The sequence below is a fragment of the Blennius ocellaris genome (assembly GCF_963422515.1).
Source record: "Blennius ocellaris genome assembly, chromosome: 7".
Classification (NCBI taxonomy): domain Eukaryota; kingdom Metazoa; phylum Chordata; class Actinopteri; order Blenniiformes; family Blenniidae; genus Blennius; species Blennius ocellaris.
In genome coordinates this window covers 15,170,621-15,196,898 of record NC_137656.1, presented here as the reverse complement: position 1 = coordinate 15,196,898, position 26,278 = coordinate 15,170,621, and the positions used below count along the sequence as shown (strand labels likewise).

General features: G+C 42.7%; 2 protein-coding genes across 6 annotated transcripts in view; one reads left to right on the top strand and one right to left on the bottom strand.

Annotated features, from left to right (window-relative positions):
* The first annotated feature begins 2,423 nt into the window (after positions 1–2,423).
* selenom (selenoprotein M) lies at positions 2,424–5,442 on the top strand. The gene is made up of 5 exons (XM_080499190.1): positions 2,424–2,587; positions 3,975–4,010; positions 4,226–4,260; positions 4,365–4,443; positions 4,772–5,442. Exons 1-5 carry the CDS (start codon positions 2,492–2,494, stop codon positions 4,982–4,984), a joined length of 459 nt encoding a protein of 152 aa, XP_080355316.1. The 5' UTR covers positions 2,424–2,491; the 3' UTR covers positions 4,985–5,442.
* Positions 5,443–5,568: 126 nt separating this feature from the next.
* smtnb (smoothelin b) overlaps positions 5,569–26,278 on the bottom strand; it is a 50,117-nt gene continuing 29,407 nt past the window's right edge. For 2 of the 5 annotated variants that reach the window (XM_080499337.1, XM_080499341.1), the window contains 13 exons: positions 25,780–25,828; positions 24,432–25,028; positions 22,318–22,391; positions 13,406–13,591; positions 13,164–13,239; positions 13,011–13,043; positions 11,808–11,981; positions 11,593–11,655; positions 11,402–11,486; positions 11,133–11,309; positions 10,915–11,041; positions 10,572–10,723; positions 5,569–7,208 (listed from right to left, as the gene is read on the bottom strand). In XM_080499337.1, coding sequence (XP_080355463.1) covers positions 7,055–7,208; positions 10,572–10,723; positions 10,915–11,041; positions 11,133–11,309; positions 11,402–11,486; positions 11,593–11,655; positions 11,808–11,981; positions 13,011–13,043; positions 13,164–13,239; positions 13,406–13,591; positions 22,318–22,391; positions 24,432–25,028; positions 25,780–25,828 — 1,947 coding nt within the window. In that variant the 3' untranslated portion in view covers positions 5,569–7,054. Of the gene's footprint in view, positions 7,209–8,257; positions 8,436–10,571; positions 10,724–10,914; positions 11,042–11,132; positions 11,310–11,401; positions 11,487–11,592; positions 11,656–11,807; positions 11,982–13,010; positions 13,044–13,163; positions 13,240–13,405; positions 13,592–22,317; positions 22,392–24,431; positions 25,029–25,779; positions 25,829–26,278 lie in introns of all 5 variants that reach the window. The other 3 variants (XM_080499338.1, XM_080499340.1, XM_080499339.1) reach the window with 3 other exon arrangements.

The following is a 26,278-nucleotide window of genomic DNA, read 5'->3' as shown; positions in this document are numbered from 1 at the left end:
TCAGTATTAATTCAATAACTGGAACACATATTGCCACCTTGACCTCATTGGATTAAAGCAGCAAATAATATGGACGTTTGAATAAAAATAACTTTATGATACTGCAATAACCAAACAGAAATATGGATCATCGGCTGTTTGATTTATATGTGTGCTTTGATATTGAGTTGTTTAATAAATGGAGTTAAATCAGGCCCATTATTTTTTATTATTATTATTATTTTGTCTCCCTTCTAATTGGTTTGCTTTTTCTCTTAAATGACTTCATACCTGCCTTCAAACATTCATACCCAATGGGACAAGAAGTATTTTAAAGACAAACAAAACAAGCACATACTGTTGTAACAAACAACCCATGAGGGACTGTTCAGCAGTCAGTGCAGGTCGATCCCCATCTCAGCCTCTCTCGCTTTATTGAGGCCATTGGGAAAGACACTGAATCTCAAGTTTCTCTCAATAGAGGTTGATCACTTTGCAGGGCAGCCGTTCACCAATGGTGTGAGGTCGTGTGAGTGAATGTGTGCAAAGCACTCACCGGAAAGAAAGCAGAACAAACACATAAAACCAGTTTCATGTGTTTAGGTCAACTGTGAGTTCCCAGACTGATGAGCATTACTCGACTTACCTTTCACCTCACAGGAACAAACAACAGTTCAAGGTGGACGTCATAATGCAATACTCACTTTGTTTTAGAGAACTCCAACATCTGATGAAGCATCGTTCATTTGTTGCCCAGTGTCCTGCTGAAACAGTCCGCATGAAAACATGAGTGGGAAAATGTTACATTTTTTAAATCAGATTTTCTATGTCTGCAGTTTAGGTCTTCGCCAAAAGGCAATACTTAATGAGCTTTACCACTTTACTATTTACTTGCTATTTTCATTCCCATTTTTATTTATATTTCTAAACATTGTTATTTTTCAGTTTGTATTATTAAGGTACTTTGTAGTTCTTATTTCGCTTGATTTTATAACTGATATTATACTATTATCTCAACTTTATGGTGGGTTCTGTTCTTTTCTTTGTTTGTTATTCTGTCTCTATTCCACTCTTCAGAGGGCCATTTTTCAAATTGGGTGTGTCAAACATATCACATATCGGCTAAAATCAACCCATCAGCGAGTCCAATCCAGTACAAAGAGCTGAAAAAATTATACACAATTTTCACTTGCGAAAACCCGAAATAATCAATGTTGCAGAGAAATAGGTCAAAGCTAACCAGCTATCCCTCAATCAGACTTGTCTGGCACTTTGAACCACAAGATGATGCAGTGAGTCATTCAACCACTGCAGTCCAAGATCAGGAGCAGATTGTAACACAAGTGAAAATGGAAAGTTTCAACACAAACTGAAGTTTTAACTGTGAACTGCTGAAACTGTAGGGGACAGTAACCCAGTAGCATCCCCTGTACAAAAGAGGGTGCTACTTAATCCTTATTGGACCTCAATTGAATTTCTTCAGAAAAAAAGTAACATACATGCTTTCATATTTCTGAGGCAGACATGAGGAATCAGGAGCCCATGGCTCTCATGGAGGGCAGGGCCTCATCCCTGATATCCTGCATGCCAGTTTCTTGTAAAGAACTTTGGTTTACCATTGAGGATATGATGATGGTCATTTCAAACACATACAATTATAATAAAGATACCTAGAAGTGAACAATAATGCAGAAGTAAAACCTAGTATATGAAAGTATTAGAATGCCGAGTATCTTATTGGTAAACCAGTATTAAAATGATTAAACAGGGGATAAACTGATGTTATAAATCGGAGAAAAAGACTATTTCAAACCCAATGGAAAGATGAAACTGACAATTTACGTGCATAAAACTGAAATCAAGACAGAACGTCATAAAAGTAGGTATGAGGAAAACGAAGATGAAATAGTTGAGAAGAAAAAGACACCAAAAGAAGATCAAAGGTCTACAAACTAACACAGTTGACATTTCTAACAAAAGCCACGAACAAGAATCATGCTTTATCATCCCGTGATCGCTTCTCTTGTTCGAGTCCAATTAACCTCATAATTAATTTACCATCGTTCTCCGGAGCATGTCGGACTTGTCGTCAAGCTCTATTTGCTAAATTAATATTTATAAACGAACGACCGAAGTGACCTTATGAAGGGAGCAGGTTTGACTACATATATTGATTGATTTTTCTCATTTTGACGCTATTAAAAAGAGCTCGAGACTGCGTAATCCTCCAGATTATTATTATTATTATTATTATTATTATTATTATTATTATTGTTATAGTTTGTTTGTTTTTAAATCTTGATGCACAGATGCGCAGATAACCAATGAGCACTGCGCTCGCGCTCCTCCACCAGGAGAAACGTTTGACGTGGCAAAAGGTCCGGACGTGACATACGGAGCTGCACATCATCTCTCCTCCTCCTCCTGTCCTCCGCACAGTTTCCTACTAATACCAGCGGCAGGTCGCGGTCCTCCAGAAGAGCAAGTGGTCTGACCGGGGGGACGGAGGAACATGTGGCTGATCGTCTTGGCCGCTTTACTGCGCTGCGCCTCTCTTCATGATGTGGAGCTGAAGACAGTGGACGGGCTGGCCAGAGCCAGGGTGGAGGTACATTCAGCCTTTCTCTGTCTCGTCTGCCTCTCAGACGAAACATGCCGGGTTATTAATAGTGTTGGTGGGCTGATATGTGTGGGTTTTCATTTTTTTTTGTTTTGTTTTTGGTGAATCGAAATTGGATAAATGTTTGAATGGGTGCATTTTTCTCAAATCCATGCTGCGCGCATGCGTGGATGCGTCTTCAAGGAGAATAGACGAGTAGAGCTCCAGTAAAGTAACTACATGTACAGTATGGCACCGGATCAACCACACAGGCTGTAATTCCCATTTCAATGCTCCACTACTATTCATGCCGAGTTAGATACTGAGCCTGCGGTGCGTAAAAGCAGGTCGGATTCCTGCGCAGAAGTTTTTGTGAGTAACCCAAAGATTAATTCCCCCCCCCCCCCCCCCCCCCCCCCCCCCAGGGGGTGTCACCCAATCTACCAGAGTACAAGCCTCAGTGAAGAAAACCATTACCTCCTGCCACTGTTGCCTTGGTCACACCTTGTACCTGCGGCTCACGTTTCTATACCCCAGGCAAAACGCACAATACTGCAATGACACCTGAGTGCCAGTGAAGTTTCCTGTGACGTGTCTTTGAGCCAGAGGTGGAAAAAAAGACTTGCACTCAGACGTAAAAGGGCTGCCCATGGATGTACTAAAGTAAAAGGGATTTTTTTTCTTTTAACATAATCGTCCAAAGCCACTAATTAATTAGTATTTCAGTAGTTTTACTACCTTTTTTTTGTGGGGATAATTTTACTCTTTTGAATTTTTGTCACTGTGAAGAATGTGTATAATTTAAATAATACTTAAACATTTGATATGCATCTCTGTAGAGACAAATTATACTGTAAATACACTCCATATTCTACACCCTTTCGCCGATATGAGCAAATTAAGAGTCTCAGATCAAACCGTAATGCATGTTTCTGGACACACACATGCCAACTCCACACAAAAGCATCTAAACTGAACCTGGATTCAAACTTGTGACATTCTTGTTTTGAGGCAAGAGCTCATCACGACACCACTGCAGCCCACAATTTGTCATTATTGGGAATTCTTTTAAATATGCACTTTTAATGTTTAATAGTAGTAGTTCTACTCAGTTATCAAATTTCAATAATCAGTCAACATCAGCTCAAAGTATCAGTTACTTTTCAAACAAATTCACTGTGTTGTTTGATAGTAGACATTAGCTCAAATGTAGCTGTTTAAAATATTTACTAAGTAACGCATTACCGGCATCACTGAATGTGGTCATTTATAATCTGCTTGTAATGTTTCCTCAGGGAGGCACTGCAAACAGAAGGATGCATGAAAACACGTGGGTTAAGTCCTGTTTCCTCATGAGAGATTTGTTTCCTGTATCTTATGACCCGTCTCTTTCCAGACATGTGGTGGATGACAGCTGAACAGGCTCAGAGAGGTAAGGTGCCCTCTTACGTAATCCAAATGAACAAAGCAGACGACACGCAGAGCTGGTGGAGTGAAAAATAATCCCAGTCTAAAAATGTTTTACCCTCTGAGACGCAGTTTAGGTTTTGTGTCCAGGGCTTCGTATAATCCTCTACTGATCTGTCACTGAAACCAGATCTGAGTGAAAGGCAAAAAACAAATATTAATCCCCTCCTCTGTTTGCAGGTCAAAGCCTTTGTGACCCAGGATATTCCTCTTTAGTATCCTGACCCACAAGCACATCGCTGTTACGTATTCATAAATGTCTTTATATGAAGCACACAATGTCACACCCTTAAGATATCCTTGACCGTTGTTACCTCAGCCATAACCTGGTGATGAAGCACATTCCTGGGGCCGATCCTGAGCTTGTCCTCCTGAACCACTATTACGAGGAGCTGGATGTAAGTCTGCGACATACATCGATTTTATTTGACTGGATTCACTTCTTGCTTTGCGAAAAAAAGAAATTAAAAGCACTGTAAGCAAATGTAAAGAACATTTTACCTGTGTACAATGCTACTTAAAGCTACAAAACCAAACCACAACAGTAACTCAACAGACAAGTCCATTATAGCTGAAAGAACTATAGGTGTTTAATTTGACATATATTTGTTTTGAGAGAAGAAACTCTATTTTTACATTTTCCTTTCATTTACTTTAGCGTTTTCTTGTAGCAGTGTGATGAATCACCACAGATAATTGATCAGCTAACGCACGTTTCCTTTGTAGCGCATTGCGTTGTCCGACATGACCCGCTCTGAGATCAACGGGTTGCTGGAGAAACTGGGTTTCTACAAGAAAGCTCAGCCAGAAGATGAGGTGCCGGAGGAATTTCGCTTCTCTCCTGCCAAAGACAGCCCGTTCAAAGATGAACCGGCACCCGAAGCCACGGAGAAAGCCTCCTCAGAGCCCGACGCAGAAGTCAAGCACACTGACCTATAACCTGTATGAATGCCTGACAAAAGGAACAGGGCCTCGTACCATGTAGCTGCTCCATGACCGGCTGGTTGGCGACTGAACAGTTTGTATCAGGAACGAGACCAACAGATCATGGATCATTTTGAATTTGCACAATTTCATGCTACTCGTTCCTTCGTTCGCAGCGTTGAAACACAAAAGGCTACGTTGCGAGTGCTTTTCTCCTCTCTGCACAAGGACTGCAAGAGTGTGTTTATTTTCGGTTTTGTCCATCGTGTGTCAGCCGCCTTCAGAAACTTCTCCTTGTACGAGCCGGTCTTGTGTGTCTGATTGCTTCCTGCCTGCTGTGAAACTTAATGAAGCCTCAGGGTGAAAACTCTTCTGACTGGTCTGAGGCTGATGCTGCATGTTCTGGTGGGTCGGACAGAAACACACAAGATGGGTCCAAATGTCAAAGCCGCGAGGAGGGGGTATATAAAAAGACATGGAAAAAAAACAAAACCTCTGAATGTTTGAGTTTGTCTTTTATAATCCTGAGTGCAGTCTGCAGACTGTAAAAGTGATTTAAATGGGTTTAAAGCAATAATCCCACGGAGACACGTTCGGTCTTCAAATTGTTTTTAATAGTTATTTCACATTTAACTGTGGTGCACAGAAACATGAAATTAGTGTCTAAGCTCTTATATACATAACTCAATGCTTCATGGAAGGTTGTTTTTCTTTTTTCCCATTGGCACCAGTTCAATCACCAAATCTACGAAAACAGAGCTTAAAAAAAAATGTACTCTGAAATCAAATTTTAAACATCTTCTCAAAGGAACCAGAATCTTACAAATGGAATACAAATCTTTGCAATTAAATTTTTTATTTTTTTTTTTTTTTAAATATTGGATACAACATATCTGGTAGATTTTTAATAACTCTGGTTTAAACTGAAAGCCGGCTTTCAAACAAAAAGTGACCCCTAATTAATTTGTCTCAAAAGACATCGTGGCAGCTTAAGCTTATCAGACAACAAAAAAATCTAAGTATAATATACACACTAACAACATATATGTAAAAAAAAAAAGACATCTACTCAAGCTTAAACAAGGAGTCCTTTAAAAGAGCGGTGTGTGAGTGTGCTTGGCAGAGCGACGCAGTGACGCAGTGAGGTCTCCTTTTGTATCGATGTCGTCAGTCAAGCAGCAGCAAACGTCAAGTAACAAAACAATAATCACATCAGACTCCCCCATTGTTTCTGTACCTACATAAAAACAAGGGTTAAAACTACAAGCGTCGTACGAGCATATGATCATACAGGGAGGGGGGGGGTAAATATATGTGATGTGTTCTCAGTAGCTGGGAGGACGAGAAAACGCCCCTGTGCTCATGTACTGCAGAGTAACATGCTAATGGATGGCATCAACATGAGAATAATAACTTAATCAAAATACTTCACGCAACCAGTTAAAAAGAAAAAAAAGAGAAAAAAAGTACCAAAATCAAATATTACGTCATACGGTTGAGTATAATCTTCTCTCTGTGGAACAGAAGTGCTGACAAGTCACAATAATTAGAAAAGTGTATCACAAACAATGTTGGTATAAATATTTCAAAAGGGGAAATATTATTAGAAAAATATTCCTCTCGTCTCTTTTTTTGAGGTGTGTTTCAGAATACTAACGTGTTACAACTACTGCATGTTCACTGTTACCTGATATGAGGTGGCGTACAAAAACATGGAATATTTAAAGCTTAAAAGGTTTTAAAAAACAAAAACAAAAACAAAAAACATTGGCGCTCTCTTCCTGGAGAAAGGTCGACGTTACGTTTAACAGCGTGTGCCCTGATGAGAACTGAAGTCATGAATACGTGTCACTGCTGCCGTCGGCAATACCAACTAACACACACACAAACACACACACACACGCACACACAAACAAACAAACACCCACTCACGCACACAGTCCTAAAACTGTCCATCAGAGATGTGCCACTATTCGACCCAGCCTGTCAAAGTGGTGGCGGTCAGCAGGTGAAGGGGACATGGGGTGGGGGGGGGTTAGGGGTGGACGGACGCCACGTTCAGCCTGAACGCACACTGGACACAGGTCAGAGGTCACAGGGCCGACCCATGGACATCTCGTATCTACGCAGGTGATTGACCAGAGACTGGACGTAGGTGAAGACGCACTTGGAGTCTGGTTTATTGCCCATGATCATCATGTCCTCCACTTCCAGCAAAGGCATGCAGTTGGCATGGGTCCTGAGGAGGAGCGCACAAGATAGCGTGAATAAGAAAGATGAGCCTAAACCAATGAGAGAGGATTCAGCAAAGTACATTGATCTACTTTTCAATAATTCAATAATTAATAAATTAAAGATGACCATACAACTTTCTTAAATTAATCTTTTAACCAGCAATCATTTCTAAAAACAAAACAAAACAAAAAAACAAACCCAAAGCCCATCAATAGAAAATAACTTAAAATTTAACTCTCTATTATATTTTAGGATAATAACTTATCATGAATGAACTCATATTCAACCCATTCTTGCAATGGTGGGTTTCTACTTCTGTTTCTCAAATCCTAATTGCTCTGGTGGAGGCTCTTTAAAAGCTCCGTGTCAATAAATCTCAGTAGTAAATGTTATTTTCGAGGGTCTATTGAGCTCACATGACTGCTGTGCACAGACTGACCACAGGGTGGGGCCATGCCCACACCACTGTAAAGTGAGATGTCCAACATACAGTGAGAGAAAAGAAACTGTAAATCTCCTCAATGAGAAAATGAATACCAACAGCGATATTTTTTCATTGAGTTATTTCAGGGACCGTTGACGCTGGTCGTTCTGCACTTTGCTATGACCGTATATTTATTTTTTAAAGACTTCATAAGCCGAGGGCGTAAACACCCGTAACATTACACTTGATGAAACCTTGGTGCACGAGGCAGCCTTTCGGCTCTCTGCTTCGTCTCTGAAGCTCTCCGTTTGAAACATTGTGATACAGCAGGTCCTTTTAAAGTGCTGAGCTGCAGACGGTCCTGGCTCCCTGCCTGGCTCGTAGCCTGGCTGTGCACAAGTGGACACATGGATATACACGCACAGATACCATGTTTGGTACTTTGGGCCCCGGCAGCTTGAAGATTAACATGAAGGATCAAAAAAAAAAAAAATCTCACAAGTGCCTTGTTTTATACAAATCCTATCAGCTGATAAGAACACGAAGCTACACACTCCTCCTTCAACACATTCAGTCTGGAGGAACCAACGCGCGGCTCGCCCACAAGCCTTTTCGACTCCCTCTCTCACCATAGGTTCAGTTTTAGGTGGGGTGCGAGTCTAGGACGAATTTTTGGTTTTAACCAGGCCCTTCGTCACCAGACCCCTGTAGAACTCCTGCAGGTACGTGTACACACACTTCCAATCCGGCTCACGCATCTTCACCATGTCGTCCACATCCAACAGCTGGGGACAGTCCACTAGTTTCCTGCGCCCGCACCCGGCCAAGGGGGAGGGGGGTGAGAAAGGAGGGGAGGGTGAGGAGAGGAAGGAAGGAAGACCCAAACAGAGAGAAACAAAGTAGAGGACAGGAAAGAATGGAGTGCAGATGAAAAAGACAGAGGGCAGAGGGGCACGACAGCAAAGTGTGGGAAAAACAAGAAAAAGGGAGGGGAAAAAAAAAACAAAGCAGTGAGCAGCCAAAGGAACAGAAGAGAGATAAAGAACACAAAAAGAGACAACAACATTACATTCTCTGTGTTCACAAATACATCCATGAGACGACATGCTTCATAAACATTACTGTACATTCAGAAATGTGCCACACAAACATAACAACATGAGACAAAACAAAAGGCCAAATGAGCACCGGGTGAGGCTCATTCAGCCTTTTTGTTGTTTTTTTTTCTGTGCACTAAGACTGGAAACCGTCGATTGTATCGGTACGACTACATTCAGTCAGACACACGAGACACATCGAAAAAAACAACAAGGATTTGACTTGACGAAAAAAAACAACCATATAGAAAAAATACAATATAAAAAAATACAACCATATAGTGACTGTAAAGAAAAACAAAGTGGTGCTCAGGATGGTGTGTGTTGGAGTGTGTGCTGGGATACAAGATAGCAGCAAACTGTTGGGAGGGGTTGAAGTGCCCGAGGAAGTGAGTGATGGTGCAACACAAAGGTGGAAAGACGAGGGGGGGTGGGGGGGGTCGCTGTGGGTGGGTGACAGTCCAGTGCCGAGGATAAATCACGAGTAGAAAACATCAGTACTGATGTTGTCCTACAAGGAGCATGTGAACACGCACACACAGGTTGGTGGGTGGGATATCACAAGTGAGATCGGTGTGATGCAAGACGAACGAGAATGAAGGAGAGAAAAAAGATTGGGAGTAAAACGAAGGGAGAAAAATATAAGACTCAGTCGAGTGCTGGGCCGTTTTTTTTTTTTTTTTTTAACCTCAAACGCTTTGTGCTGGTTTAGGCGAGCTGAACGATGACACGGCGGTTACTCATGGGAGGGAACAGATGGAAAGTCGACACTGAGACGTTATTAGAGTGGTAATGGGCTCACTCAGGCTTGAGGAGGTTTGGTAACACCTGGGAGAGACAGGGGAAAATGAACACTGAGACACCGGTTGAGGAGATTCCTCCGCGAGCTTCACTCCTACCGGGTTTAAGTCGGCAATAGTCTAAATAGTATAAACACAGATAATCATGAACCTTTTGTACCTTGTGTGTATAAACCCTACTCTTCAAAGGTTTTCTATGTGTCAAAAAGGAATATGGAACAACACCAATGAGAATGCGTCTGTTCGATTACTGAGATATGCTGTAGCTGTGCGCTCATAGAATCTGCATTGTTACATGAAAAGACAGAGGAATCGGAGCCAGAAGTCATCTGAAATGTGTTTCAGACAAGCTTCCTGCAAAATTACTTCTAATGACTACACGTGAGATTACCCACAAGGATTAATGCCTCGTTAGGCGCAGTGTCATCCCACCAAATACTGATTTGTCTCCTATTATTTCACTTTGCATTATTTTAAGTGACACAAATGAACTATTAACACCCATTTTTTTGTGTTTTCACTTTGCAGCATTTTGTCTGTCTTGCCTAAATCCTTTGCACATTCCTGAATGTGGCACATGAAACTGTACTTTATCTCTGTGTGAATGTATTTGCACCTATTTTACTTTAGCCATCTAGTGTGATGTACTTTGAATTACATTATATTGCAATTGCGTCAAGCCTAAGTATCGCTACTGAAATATACCACTTCATTTGTTGCGCTAAATAATGTCATTGTTAATGTTAAAAAAAAAAATACACTGGATATAATCTTCATGATAACGTCACAGAAAAATGAAGGAAGGATGGAAGAATGCAAAGAAAGGGAATTGTGTTTGTTTCAGATGGGGCGGCGCCTTAAAGTGTCTTGGACTCTTTGACACGTCCTGTGTTCTGTGGTTTGATAACCTCAGCATCTTTAACCCAAAGGGGATAACTAGGAGCAGCTGCTTCTACGGGTTTCTTCACATTTCCTCAACCAGGCTTCGCAAAAAAAACCCCCAAAAAACAAATGCTTGCCATAAAAAGTGACGCTGTGTTACTCACTCTGCAGCGCTGAAAGCCACCTCAAAGTTCTGCCTGCGGTTTGCGGGGCTCAGCGAGCTGTAGTCGAAGGCTTCGGGGAAGAAGTTGTGCACCAGGGCACAAAATGCCATGCCATTGCTCCAGCTGGAGGAGAAATTCTGAATGTCCACATGCTGGGAGAGAAAAGACAAACAATAGATATTGTGGGCAGCGAAAGACAAGTGATGGAAACATTTCCCAAAGTAGGAAAATATTATCTCAGCCCAAAATATTCTCTCAGCTCGTGTCCAGATAGAGCTTTAATGGGTTTATTGGCTGACGTTGAGGATGAGCGCCGGGCACACAGGGGATTTCTGAGGCTCACCTCGTATGAACGGGTCTTGGCACGACACCAGTCAAGCAGCATTTGTTTGATGGAGTTTGCGTTCGGCACACCAAAGCTGGTAGAACGCTGCACCTTGTTTACTTTGGCCACTGCCTGGTTTCCAGGGCTGAAATAGAAAAAAAAGAGTTTCGTGTTAATATTTACATCCTCTGACATCCTTTCCTTTCTTTGGTAGTGCTACCTCTGCTTATCCTCACCCGCCTCCCTCCTTCTCCAGCTTTTCTATCATGGCTTTGCGTGCCTGCATGGCGGAGGTCTTCGGCAGGGTTTGAGCTCTCATCAGTTCTTTGCGCCGCTCTGCCTGCCGTCGCTCCACGGCGGCCAGCCCACCGCTGCCACTTCGAGACGATGTGTCATCCTCGCGATCAAACACACTGAGGCAGTGACATCGAGTTCATTTGTGAGTGACGGGGTCGGGGAGGTTGAATGATCTGTAAACACAGTCGCTAGCGCTGCAACAACTCACCTGCCCACTTTTTTGGTTGTGTTGGAGGAGGAAGAGGAGGAGGAAGAGGAGGAATAGCTGTATGACTTTGACTGCACTGTTCCTCCTGAAATAACATGCAGACATGTGGCGGATATCAGTAATAATGCTGAAATAATTACAGAGGAAAGACGGAAAAAAAAAAACAAAAGGCCAATAAAATCATGACTCACGGTCTGTTTTCTGCACATAACTGGCCTCGAAAATTGTGCTGCGTGTTGATTTGCTCCCATCATCTGAACACAACCACAAGCACACTTCACGTTACTCATATGACATGAACTGGGGCCGGCTTCATGACTTTCAATGTGTTTATAGTTTCTTTTCATCCCTATTTATTGTCGACTGTGTTTTGATCCGCCAAAAAAACACAAGAGAAAAGAAATACCAGATTGGGCGAAGCGGTCTGTCTTTGTGACTTGACTGAGGGTCGAGCCGTCTGCCGACTTCTCCACCTTCCTCATCACCACCTCGCCGACGCCGGTGCGACCTTTCTGCGTTCGCTCCTCTCTCTGCTGCCGCAACTCCTGCAGACGGGTCTCGCGCTCTTTCTCTCTCTGGTCTGCGGGTTAATGAGAGGAGAGGAGGTTCAGAAGATAGGGAGATGATGTCAGTGGAAAAAGAGGAGGAGGAGGAGGACGGGAAGGCATAAACAAGCTGACAGCGCCGCGTCTGACTGCCACAAAGACGGATTAAAATGGGGCTTCCACATTTGAGGTAGATAGATTTCAATGTTCTTTCCACGGCAAAGTACAAATTCCTCCTGACATAGAAAACACCCACAGGTGAGGGAGCTGCAGCCAAGCCAGGGCCGTCAATTCTCATGTCCTCCACAAACATCACACATCAAAGGCAAACACACTCTTATCATCCACCGTGAAAGGCCGAGTCAAATTCAATAATGTTTAAATTCCTGGTGATTCTGGAAATGCAAAGCTTGGAGCAAAGTGCTGTTACATAAAGCAGGGTCATTCCACAGGCAGGATTGTACCCTCATGCCTTTCAGATCCAAGAATTAGCATTAGTATTATTTCATTATGTACAAGTATACTCTTTATAGACATATATATCCATGACTACTGTAATTTGCCAACTTTTAATTGCTTGCATTTTCTGTTGACTTCTGTATCCTGCATATTTCAAATGAATATGGGTGTTTACATCAATCAGTTAATCTGTCTATGAGATTTATACTCGACTTAAGTTGGTTCCGTTTGCCATTTGTCCAACCCCAGATCCCGTGTGTATCCTCAAAGCCACCAAGTGTGTTCAAGTTTTATAGTGCAGAATAAGATCTGTAAATTCTCTAAAGTAGTTCAGCTGTCAGTTAAACACAACAAAGTGCCAAGTGAAACCACATTGCGAGTGCTCACTGTAAATCAGAGAATATATCAGCTGTGTTGCATCACATCAAGGTGAGTGTTTGACACTCCGGGTATTAGAACACAGGATTCATGCACGTTAACTGTCAACATATCCGTCATTATCCACCACATCTGAGAGGTTGAAGTTCGCAGTGGTTTGACAATGACAGGATGGTGAACAAACAGACAATCAAGTATAGATGCACACTGCACACCACCTGTCCTACCTATTTCCTCTTGAGTGCATCCCAGCATGGCCTCTGAGAGTGAAATAAACACGTTGGTTGGAAGAAATGTGTGTAAATGAAAAAATGGTAGAAATCAGCAGATGTCAGAAAATGAAAGGAGCAAACATGTTGACATGATTTGGGCTTCATTACCTCTCTTTCTCTTGCGAAGGTCTCTCATTGCTGCACGGATCAGCTTCCTCTCCTCGAAGTCTTTCGACTCATCAAGCTTTGGACGGGGGAAAAAACCAATATACTCTAAAAGTTGTACTTTGCAAAAGCAAAATGGCTCATTCACTATTTATGTATGTGGCGTGATGGACATTGTTGTACTCAGTTCAAAGTGATGCTTCTACATTTATATCATCCAGAATTATAACTTGGGTGTGAAGTACCATTTTGTCGAGGAGCTCCTCATCCTCGATTGCAGCCAGCTGTTCAGCGGTCAGCTTTCCCGAGAGTTCGACGGGTTTGGCCTGAGTGCTGGAGCCATTGGGGATGGCTGGGACGTGGCACGCCACCTGGACGGAGGGTCCCGCTGAAAACACCGGCTCAGAGGCGACAACAGGCTCGGTCTCCATCTGCACAAGACACACGTTAAACACCGTGTGAACATCTGCGCGCAGACATGGAAAAGGGATGCAGGATGGCATTTATGGATCTCAGTCTGTAAAGAAGGTTTGGTGAACTTAGTTGCACATAAGCATTGTCACCAGAGACATAGTGCATTTAGAATCTCCTAATCTGGAGTTCAGGCTCTGAGCTGTTTACTTACAAACCTAGGAAAAGGTTTTAAAACAGGTATTTGAAGTTGGCTGACATTTGGGATGTAATAAGCATGGGGGGGTTGTGGTCGAACACACCAAAGCCATAATAAGCCCGAGTGTGAAGTTTCCCGCCCTCTAATAATCTCCGTTTGTGCCAAGACAGCCCACTCACTATATCTCTCTGCTTTTTCAATCTCCTCCATTTTCCACCAAGCCAGCACATGAGAGTGAGAGAAACTCTGCCAAGCTGCCTTGCTCTTGGTCCATGGAGTGTGACTGACGAATGATGGGTCTTAATGATACGGAGCCGTTTCCAACCTAAAGTTGATATGACTGCTACGGTATACCAACATTACTTCAAGATGGGGTTGATGCATAATGACATGCAATCCCTTTTTCTTATTTACTCTACAAAAGGATTGTTAGCGCCTTCAGAGGAGCATGATAGATTAATTAAAACTGGCATTTTTTTCACTGAACATAAATCATCCAAAAAGTGCTTTTTTTCAAAAAGTTTATATTGATTTGAACGCCTGTGGCGTTTATAGGCTCTCGCTGTGGCTTCAGTGACTCTGTTTTAGCTGGGTCCAATTCCAGATATAGCTCAGACAGCTGTCCACAGCCTGGCGAGCCCTCCTCCTCTCAGCCAGAGCAAGTCTTACCACAGAGGAACAATAGGCAGCCACAGAACAGGCGTGATCATAGGTGGCCCCTGGTTTTAAGTCTTTTCTGGACACAGAGTTCTGACCCATGGGACCGGCCAGACTGAGAGAAACTTGACCGACGAAGAATGTTTTGGGACACAATACAGCCAAACAAGGGCTCCGAGTCAGGCAACAAGGGAATGTGAGTGGGGTGAGAAACTCCCAGATAATCTCCTGCGTGTCTAAATGAGCTTCACTATACCCTCCAGCATCTGAGACACCGTGGAATAAAATGCCCCCTTTGTTTACGTATTCTTTGGACGATAGGAACTAACCTTTGAGAAAACCTTTTGATTCGCCGCTCTGACCGGAAAAAACATTTCTACCAGCTTCATAATTAGCATGACTTGAGAGAAGCGCCACATAGACAGTGGGAAACATGGCCCGATAAGGTCACCTCTCATTATCACATCTGTCTGCAGAAGGGATTAACACTTGAGAGAAGCCAGTCACTTATAATTAAGTAGGTGATTGGCCAATCCTGCTGTCTTCAGAGGATTAGACGGGAATTAGAGCGCTGTTTTTTTTTTTTGTAATAACCAAAGACTTTTCTGTAAATACTCAAAATTTCATCAATGCAGTTGCAGGGGTTGTTAAAGGGGTTTCAGGAGGACACAAAGCAAATGCATCTCAGCACAAATGGTTGTCAAGTCAGACATGATGGCTGTGTGACAATGGCACAAGTTACACAAGTGCATGTGTAATACAACACAGTGGAACTTTATTTTTTCTTCTTAAATTCTAAAGACAAAGCTGTCCCCACAACACCTTCTTATATAGTATACTGAAAATGTGTAAAAACTCATTAAGAGTCCTCTCATTTAAACTAAACCAAAAAAAAAAAACTTATCCAAGATCTTACATCGTTTCAATACTTTTATATTTACTTCTACCACAAGTTTTTGAATTAGACCAATAAAGAAGACAAACGTTTTTTTTTACAGGAAATCCACAACCTAGTATAATCATTTTGTTCTTGAGCAGTAAGTGTGCAGCCCCTCAGCAGATCACAGGAGTGTGAGCCAAAACACAATCTGAGCACATGGTGTCAGAGGACTGGAATATCTCTGTGACAGACGGCAGTAAAGGCCTTTCCGTAAACACAATGTCACAACTGACTGACAGCTGAGATGCTCAAGCTGTTTTTCCAACTGATTTGCAAGCCATGATGTAAGATTAAAACCAATGGAACGCTATGAGAGGTGAACTGGAGGTCAGCGAGTACCGGAGCGTACGAGAGAGAATCGCTAGCACGGCGTACAAAACACAGCCAGCTGACCATCAGGTATTAGCTGCTGTTACATGAAAAAATATGTACTTTATCATCTTATTTAAATTAAAAGGGATTTAATTCAAGATTAAAAGAGAGCGGTACCATGCTATCGTTGAAGGAAATGTTTGCCATCAGAGAGGGCGCAGAGAGGGAGCGGCGGGTGGCGAATGTAGGCGGGTGAGGGACCAGTGAGGCCTCTGACATCTGAGGGGTGCTCGTCTCTGGAGACTGCGGTTCCTGGACACTTGATGGAGTTTCCTGGGATACAATTGGTTGACTACTTGTAGGATTATCAGCTGGTGTGTCCTGTTGTGCGACTGATGGAGAATTCTGGGCAGTGCAGGATGAGGGATCGTTCGGTGCTTCAGGAGTAACCTCCTGGTCAGTGCAGCAAGGTGGATCACTGGGCAAAGGTTTGATTTCGTGTGCATCCCCCTCACTGGGAAGTTCATGCAAGAGGGGATCAGGCAGCCCCATCGCCTGATACAAGGCTTCCACCTGTCGGACCATCTTATCTTGCTGAATCCTGAGCCACAGGTTCTCCTCTTGAAGCCTGGCGAGAGCCTCAGCAAGAGGAGCCACTTGAGCTCCTGCCTCCTCCAGACGGGCATCCACTCGCTTCCCGAAGGCCTGCAGGTCGCTGTGGATCTCCCCGACTGCACAGCGCAATGTTAGCTCAAACTTCTGGACTCCAAATGGTTGTTCTTCATCCTCAGCTTCCTCCTGAGCAAGCAGGTCACCTATTACTTCTTCCAGTCCTGACTCTGCACACGCACTATCTGGGCTACCCAAAGCCTCTGGAGCCTCAGAGGCCGGGAGGAAATCCAGGTTCACTCCAGGCATGGCCAGAAAACAAATTAGTCACGGTTACAAGCCAGTTCTCCTTTAGATTGAATCCACTTAAATGTAGCAAAACTTCAGTCAGTCAGATAGACAAATCGTCAGATTGTGTCATGCGTCTATGAGTCGAAGCTGTCCCTCTTGTCTATTCGTCAGAGAGCGTTGAAAACAATGACTGTGCTTTATAGCCCAAGCAAACCTCCCTTCTTTACAGGCCAACCAGCCCGCCACCCAATGAGCATGCGAGGAATCCTATTTCCCAGGCAGCCCCCTCCCTCTTGTTTCCAGGTGCCCTGGACATGTATATTTATCTCCTGCCCCACCAGTATCCCACTGAGCCTGTCAGTCCTGGGGCACTGGTGGAGGCGAAAGGAGGGACAAAAATTTAGAAAACTCGCTCCTCCCTTTCCAATTTTCCTTTTATTCATTCCACGTCCTTCACACCTCGGCTGGCAGGCACTGAGGGTTTAGATGTGGCTCGAGGCCTGGGCTGAGCTAAAAGAGTGACACATTAGGCTTTCGTTTCTCTTGAAATTGCTTTCTGACAAAACACAGTCTCCCGACTAATCAGGTCACTTGGTTTGTTTGTCTGTGATTCAAGGCAAATCTCCAGAGAGAGGACGATCCCATGAAGGGCAAAGTGTTTGGGGCCGACTGTGCAGGCAGGGAGATGGGGCCCTATCCACCGAAGCTTGAGCAAAGCTGTTGAAAAAGACATCACAGCCCGTCTAAGATTTAGTTTTAGGCTTCTTGGCAGATTAACAGCAGTTCAGCTGCTGCTCACATGGATTCTTTATGTGCTTCAGTGTTACATGAAAAGCTCTCCAAGGGTCGGTGTCTGTTCTTTATACTGTTAGATGCTCAAGAGCATCCAATTTAAAAGCATACTAAATATTTCTCACACGGAGTCAAATGGTACTGTATGTTTTGCACGTCTGAGGGTCGTCTTAATAGAAGCTGCAAGACGCGGTACAACAGAGAATGTGAATAATTTGAAACTCCTGCTGCCATGCCCAAAAAGATTCTAATAATAATAATAATAATAGTCCAAATGGAGAACACTATATTGTAAATACATGCTTCTAACCTGCACATGGAGGTTGTATAACAAATGTACTTATTTATTTAAACACAATACCACAACGCATTAAAACTCCCAGAGCAAATGGTGGATCTGACATTAGGAAGAACACAGTGATGAACGACAACCATGGTCTATATAATATGCAGGTGGCTCAAACAGTGCTGAGGAAAAAGCCTGTTTTGAAAGAGAGTGGCAAAAAACAAATGGCAGCAAAAGTATATTTGTTCCCTGTTTAAACACATATGAGAAGATCAGAAAGCACTTCATCGAAATTTATTTAGCTGCAACCCTTTTAAAGAGGCCACAACAGCAAGTCAACACTGCTTACACCATAGATTTATCCCATTTTTACGACTGTGATTCCCTTCCTGCTGCAACCACGTTTCAAACCAGAGTCTCACACACTCAAGGTCAAGATTTAACTGCATTTTATCAGAGTGAAGTAAAAAGCAAAAATAATGTAGAAAGTATTGTAAATAAAGATCTACAAGTGTTCAATAAGGACAATGAGTCTTCGCCAACTAACAAAACTGCAAGTGACGTTGACATCTTTTTGGACTCACTGATTCCAAACAAAGAATTGTGAATATTTTGAGAGATTTTTAGTGATAAGAAATTGTATTGGATTTACAGTGAATGCTTAGATCCAATCTGCTCGTCCCTGAAGGAGAGTATAAAGGTGTGCTAAACCATCAAATATGAAAGAGACAGATGGAAGGCTCACCTAAAAGCTATTGGAATTTTTTTTACTAGAAACAGAGAGAGACTATAAAGCACTGCAAGTCTCGGCACATCAGATACGCAACAGTTAAAATCAAAACTGAAAGAGAGGATAAACATTTATATTCTACTTCTATGTTGTCAAAATATGTTTACGTACATAAATATAGAAAAACAAAGAAAAATGTTAAAGTCTTAAAGAAATTAAATAATATGATAATGCTGATGAAATTGTAAGGTTAAAAAAAACCAAGAAATAGTTTCTAATGAAACCAAAATACCCCCTGAATAGAAATAAAGACTAATAGAAGAATATAGGATCAAATAAAACGAATGCTACGGCAGATGTAAATGCACATTACTAATCTCGCTCTGTGTCTGTGGCGACTGTTCGTTCCTCGTTGCCATTTAGGAGTTTCAAAAAGCAGAGCAGCAACGTGACATTTCAAACTAAACAGAGTCAAACAAGTAAAGTTTATACAGATCATATCAGAACTTCGCTCTTGGTTTTACAGAGCAGACTTCAAACACATGTAACCTGGTTGTGTAAGCAGCAACGGGTCCTGGCTCATCTGACAATTGGGTCTTTCTCCTCAACATGACAGTGAGATGATCCATTGCCGATGTGGCTCAGTGTGTGCCTTCGCTCACGCTGCAGCACTTAACCAGTGTGACCCAGAGCTTGGCAGTAATCTCCGTGACTTCAGGAAAGACACACCGTCTGCCTTGTCATCACCTGGGTTATGAGGCGAAGACATTATTTATATTTGCATCCAAGGCTAAGAGCAGCGGTCGACATGGACAGATTGCTCTGATGTGTCGGAGCAGCTGTGATCACCGCAAACAGGGAGTCTCGTCAATTAACTAGTGGTGCCACCTGTCTGAAATAAAGTCTCATCACTGCACTACGACACTGCTAAACATTCTAACCTCGCCGTTAATGTAACCCAAGTCAGGCTTTTATAGTAAATAATAAGGAGCCACTCCGTTGTCGGAGGTCTGTTCCGTTGTTTATAACTTTATCCTTTCCTCGTCCTCGCTCTCAAATAGATTTAAGGATGATTCACGGTGAAAGAAGGTGCCGCCATTATCAACGGATTTTATAGGAATGAAAAGAAAACATGTGCGGATAGAGTAGATGTTGTGAGTCGGACCACCGAGAACATCAGACCACCCAAACAGATCAAAGTTTCTAATGGGAAACACTGTGGTCAATTAACAACAATCAACAAAAACCAAACAGGAGGTTGTTGTACAAACTCATGTCATCATGATATCTACACTCTTCTTACTTCGATGAACACGGAAGGTTACTTGAAGGAAAAAAATCCTCTCCTGACATTGATAGCACAGATAATATTGAAGCCGAACAACACTTTTTTTTTGTTTAGACAACAGGTGGTCTGCAGCATTGAGCAGCTTGCCCACTCTCCAGCAGCGTGATGCCAACCACCAGTGTCTGCTGCTGTTTTTACAATCTCATTAGTGAAGGCATTCAAGCTCAGTCTTTGTATGGTAAAACTTGAGGGCAGAAGCAGAAGAAATAGCAGCTTATCCGAGAGATGAAAAGAGGGAAAACATGTTTATCAATGAAGGCATTGTTGAAAAGGTACACGAATATGGAGCTGCTGTTACATTGGCCGTGTGGGGATCATGGTCTAAAGCTGCAAAAATACTGAGTTACATGATAATGATAATGATTTTTCCAATAACTTGTCCAACAATATATTTTCATTTTTGTTTGTTTTCGAGATTCAAATTCAAAACCCAAAAGAGTTTCGTCATTAAAAAAACCAACAAACAAACAAAAAAACCCCAACAAACTATAGTGATAATAGATTAGATAATAAAAAGCAAAAATTTCTTCATCTTCAATAAGCGTGCCGGAGCCAATCCCAGCTGATTATGGGCAAAGGCAGGGCAGACCCTCAAACAAAACAATCACAATCTGTCAAACACTATGACGACGTGTGAAAGACATCAGATCGGCTTTGGGAACAACAGCCGTCAATGCAGCAGACAAACAGTTCCTGTACATCGACTCCAGCGACCGTGATGCAGAGTCAATGTAAGATTTAGCGGCCAAATAAATAAATAAGCAGAAAATTGTGTCCTAAGTTCTCTTTAGTTTTACCTGACCCGAGTGAGGAGAAGCGGTAAAAAGTCCAGAGGGTGAAGAGATGAAAGAACATGCATATTTATTTGTTTTCCTTCGGAGCGGTGGAGAGTGGCTCTGAGGGCATCCGAGTGAAGCCTTGATTCAAAACGGGGTCAGGAAGACTCATGATCAGTCCAATGTTATGGATGACTCGGTTTCAACAGAGGGAGCTCAGGTCAGTCGGCTGGACCGGAATATTCCTGGAACAAAATTCTGCCTGTTTGAACAGCTGATAGAAAAAGTATTCTCCAGCAGCATTATCAAGGAAAATTATCATTCCTTTGCAAAGAATAACGAAACGATTGGAGTCTGCTCCGACTTATAAAACAAAATGTAAAATTTGTTCAGATGTTCATCAAACAGGCCGAAATGACACAAACGTTCCACACCAATCAAGAGCGCAAGGCTTGACCATAGCGAAGAAAGTGGCAAATGATGTCACTTGTGACAGTAAGAACCAGAATCAATATGGCCACAAGTAGTATGATGCAGATTCAGAGGAGCTTTTACCCTCCGTGACCATATTTCAAAGAAATGTTCAAATATAACAAACGAAAACCCTGTCAGTTGATTTTCAACTTTTTGTGTGTGCAACTATTTTGACCTTTAGCTTATAGACATTCGCTGGCTTTGTTAGTAACAAATTAAACACGATGGGAAGTCCACAATCTGTTTGAATGAAAAAAACTGCATATTTTTTCAAACATCAAATCACTATCAGTTAATATACGTATCAAAACAAGATGATCTTACACACAGGAGCAGTGGAGAACGTTACCTGTATGCCGTAACACCAGAGTGATGGTATCGTCACTTACAGTATGTGTGCCCTTGTTTTTCTATGCCGCAACAAGAACCTAAGTGATGGAGACAGTCTCTTTCCGAAACCTTAAATCCGCTCTGCCTCCTCCCAGCCCTAATTAACCAGCTCCTTTATCCCAGAACTAGATTACTGCTGTGCTCAATGGAGGGGAGGGGGATCCAAAGCTATTAAAATGTAAACGGGATATCACTTCTTCTCTCCTCTGCCTCCTAATCCTCCCTGATGAGGACACTTCCTTTCATGGAGTTTAAGGAAGAGGCAAATAGGAGTTTAGTTGCTCTAACCTCAGAGGTCACAGCGTGAAGGGAGACGACTCGTTTGCACTCTCCGGCTCGTTTTGACAGCAATAAACTTTCTCCATCAGCAAAAGGCAACTTTGAGGGTATTACAGTGTGGAAACGTTGCATTTTTAAAGCTTTTCCACCAAAAACATGAAAAAGTGCGATGAGAGAAGCTCCTGTTAAAGCGTACGTTTCAAGGCAGCTGGACAGTAATTGGTGAGGATGAAGACAGACAGGTGCATTTTAGGAAACATTTCTCAGATAAATCTCAGTGGGCATGGTCTGCAGAGAGAAAACCAAGAATGCTCCGAACACCTCCCTCCTTCCCGCTCCTCACATACCCTACAAGGACAGATGTGACTGGCTACCCACTCTGTGTTTGATAAACACTGTTCTTCCCTGCTCTCCCTCCTGTTCTCACACTATTTGTCCTTCACTCTCCTGGCTGGCTTGCTTCTCAGGCCTTTATGGGTGATTGCTGCGACAAAGATGCAGTTGAAAACACCGGTGGGACCCAACTAAGTCAGTCAGAAATAAAATGGAAGATAAAACTATTATCGCAATTTTAAAACGGAAGCAACTGAAAAGTGATTTGTTTTACGTGTTTGATGAAGTGGGTGTTGTGGCAGGTTCCCCCCCAAAAAATGTAGATTGTACCTTGATGGAGGACGTTGAGGAGAACCCGGAGGAGGGGATCTTGAACGGCGTTGCTCTTAAACCGAGGGTCAACTCTGAAACAGAAACACAACAAAGATGAACGTTAATTCAAAACTTCAAACATGTCTTGTCATACTCCCAGGTGGATTTAGTCCACAGTGAGAGGATAAGAGGTCTCTCGGCTAAAAATAAGTGCACAGATGAGATATGTGCGAGGTCTTGTGCTGTAGTGGGAGCAATTAGTCAATTACATAACCAGCGAGCGTGTCATAAACAACGGATTCACATGCAATGAAAAAATATATAAATGACACTACCTTGAGCATAAACAGCTTTTTCTTTATAGAGTTCCCAAAGTATGCACATAAACATATATGCGCACGCGCACACGCACACACGGCAAAGCTATGTCATAAAATGCAGGACTGATGTACACCAGAACACTAAAATGTACATTAAGGAGTCTCTGTAGTGCTTTTGAAGGAAACTGGAGACACAATTGTGGTCTGACTTGACTCAAAGACGGGCGGGATCCCAAAAAAGGAGCTGAAAGTCATTAGAGCACACTGGGATGTAAAGAAGCCATGTGAGGAGCCTGCTGGGGTTCCCTCAGCGTGTCTGGAGTGGAGACGGGGGGGGGGGGGGGTTATGCTGTACAGGGTGAAGAGGGTGAAATGACACAGGTCCAGGATGAGTGTAAAATAAACTGTTTGGGTTGGAGACCCTGGTAGCCGAGTAAAGCTGGAGCTTTAAAGACATCATTTCTGCAGATGGTTCAAACTGTGGTCACATTGTCACGGGTCTGACTTCCTTCTAGTTGTACTATACAGAGCCATAAAAAAAAGTTAGTCATTTTGTTTCCACATTCAGGTGATAGCACCCAAAATGTTTTAAATACTTTTAAAATTATGGCCAGCAGTTAAAAAAAAAAGAGAGTTTGCGTGAAATACATGCATGAAATACAGTATTCAATCCTATCTACAATATATATAAAATATATGGATGTTTTACTAGTTGGATTAAATTTTGTAAAATTAACCAGCGAATATTTTAGTAAAAGTTCAAGCTGTTGTTTTCATTTAAATAATAAAATGTTCTCAGATTGTCACGGATAAAGTATATTTCATTTATACAACACTGAAAACTTAAAATTATTGCCGAACAATTTCACTCCTTGTGTTTATTTCTTTCAGTTTAAAGTTGTTTTCTCAGTATGTGCAGGTGGTGGTGATGCGGCTCTTCTTTAATTCATACCCCGGGCGTTCAGTGAGCGTTCATAAGGGTTATGGTTTCCTGACTCTTCACACTGACCTTCTGTTCTGCGTTGTAAGACCGACTTCACATCAGCATTTTGAAATGTACCGACTTTCCTCAGGTTGACATAAACATTTTCTTGTTACCCAGCAACACACGGAAGTAAAGAATGAAATACAAAGGTTTATAACATACAAGGAACTGAGGATGTCACCTCTCCAGGAAAATTGACCAATTCTGTATTCCCACAGACATTTTGTTAACTCAGATGAATTATTGGTGAGCGAGTTCCTTTCTATAGAGAGGGCAGAAAATGAGTCCAAAATACAACAAACAATGCAGTTGACTACGCAGACTGGCAGGCTCATTCTTTCACACAATTAACAGTATCACCATTCACTGCAGCCTGGGATGGTCACTTTATGCTTCTATTGTCTCAGAACGCCCATCTGTTGACCGGTGACCTCACACGCAGCAGCGTGCCCACCCTCTAACAAGTAGCCTTCAGTGCAACCATGACATTTAATATTCAGCACAGACGTCAATACACACTTGCTCATCTGCTTTGTTTCTTTAGGCTCAATAACACTCTTGTTATTATCACACATGTGACTGATGGTGGTCACAGTCCCACCGAGAACAGGATTCCTCTGTGACCCCAGCAAGACAAGATATACGACTGCTAAATTTAGATCAATAACAACAGAAGCACAATCAGCAAGTTTTGGGGGATTGAAAAGTGAAAACTTTGTGGGTTGTTGCTTAATTTCTAAGCAAAAAGGCGACAACATATTGCACAAACTGGCTCTTTAAGGACTTCAATAGAGTGGCGACTGCTGTGGAGCCATCGACGTCCCTACCTGGTCTTTGCCCCAGAGCACTGGCGGTGATGCGCGGACCCATGGTGGTGGTGATGGGTACGATGTTGCCTCTTGGAGCTGACGTGGAGGAGGTGCCAGGGCGCCCATCCTTGATCTCGATTGTGAGGAAAGTCTTCATGTCCGGGTCTGCCTCTCCCTCGGTGACCTTTTTTTCAGCTGCTCTCCCTGGGGTCCCGTCTTCCTTTGACTTACTGGAGGCGTGCACATCTTTTTCAGCTGGATGCTTCATCCCACCCATGGAGCTCTGCGATTGGCTGGGTGGGGGCAGAGGTTTGTTGGCCACGCCTCTCGACTGACTCTGGGATGCAGCGGAGGTGTTGGATGTGGAGTCCACACGTGGCCTCGCTGGCCCGTCTCCAGATGTGCCGAGGGATGCTGCTGCATCTGTAAACAACTCAGTGGACCTGGATAGATTGGCGAGGCCTCTGCTGCCGGGCGAGGTCCCGTTTCTCAGGGGAGTTTTCTTCAGAGTGGTGATGTTTGGACTTTGGCTAGGTTCTGCAAACCTGCGCATTCGATCACGAACAGAGTTTGTTCGGCTGAACTGCTCCAACACGACATCTTTCCTCTGAGGTGCTTTAAGGAAAAATGCAAATTAAAGACAGTTAGTTAAAGCAATAGAAAAACATTTATTGTTATAAAGTACATTGTATTGTATAAAAGGTACTAATCTCCGAAGCACTTGCCAATACTATTATTTGCATGAGCTTTAATACAACATTATAACGGGTAGGCTCCTTCAGCAGCCTTTCATAAAAGCCTTTCTAGGATTCTCCACCCCTTCATTTTTTCTGACATAACCTCACCAATTTTGGCACGTTCTGCTTTCCATTTATTGCACTAAATGCACGTTTCATCCACGAGTCCTCTATTTTTACGTTCCGTGATCCTTAATACTGTCAGGTGATGTGTACAGAGCTCAGAGTCAGGGGTGGACACAGTGGAAGAAATGTGAGTGATGAAAGAAGACATTCACTGAGGTCATGCTAACAAAGAAAAAATATGCCGCTTAGGAGGGAAACCACAATTTATAGTGCAGCGGACAGGGGGCTGTCTCATAGAAAATGAGATATATTACAAAAAGCTCTTTTCCCGGCCCTCTCTCTTGTGAGTGGCCCTATATGGTCACTGTAATAGCTTTGACAGCTTCCACATAATAGATCCTGCAGGCTATGAACCATCTGTTGTTGTGTAATAAACTTAAAAATGAAAACCCACTCAGTGCAACCTTCTCCATTTACAGTTTACAAAAGAGGAATAGCACAAATATTGTCAGTGTTCAGAATATTTCCCTGGTTGAATTAAAAAACAAACAAAAAAAACTTACCAGATTCTTTTGCTTTTCCATGAATGAGAGACAATTCATTTATCGTCATCTATCAAAGAGAAGAGAGAGAGAGGAACGTGACAGTCAGTGCAGGAAATTAAGGATAATCGTTCACTCTGCCTGGATTGACAATCACAGAGCGGCTCGTGTTTGACAGGGCAGCGATGCACATTCATGAGGGGCCTCAAGCTGTGGTGGCAACTACACACAAACACACAGTCCTTAACACAGCACTGACCGGTTTGTGTTTTCATTATGTAACATTTGTATTTGCAGTGAGGCTGTGGGCCTCTGTTCTTTTTTTGGCAGCAGGGCCGCGATGAACCCCAGAGTGTTTACTTTACTCTCAGGAGACTGAGCATCACTGCATATCACAGAGAACAATAAAAGAAGTCCAGGGACAGCCTTAGGTAAACACATTAAGCTCAGCGACACGTTGGCGTCATGGCGACCGGAGCCCCAAAGATGGGAAACGCTGTTTAGCCGTTAACAGCCGGGG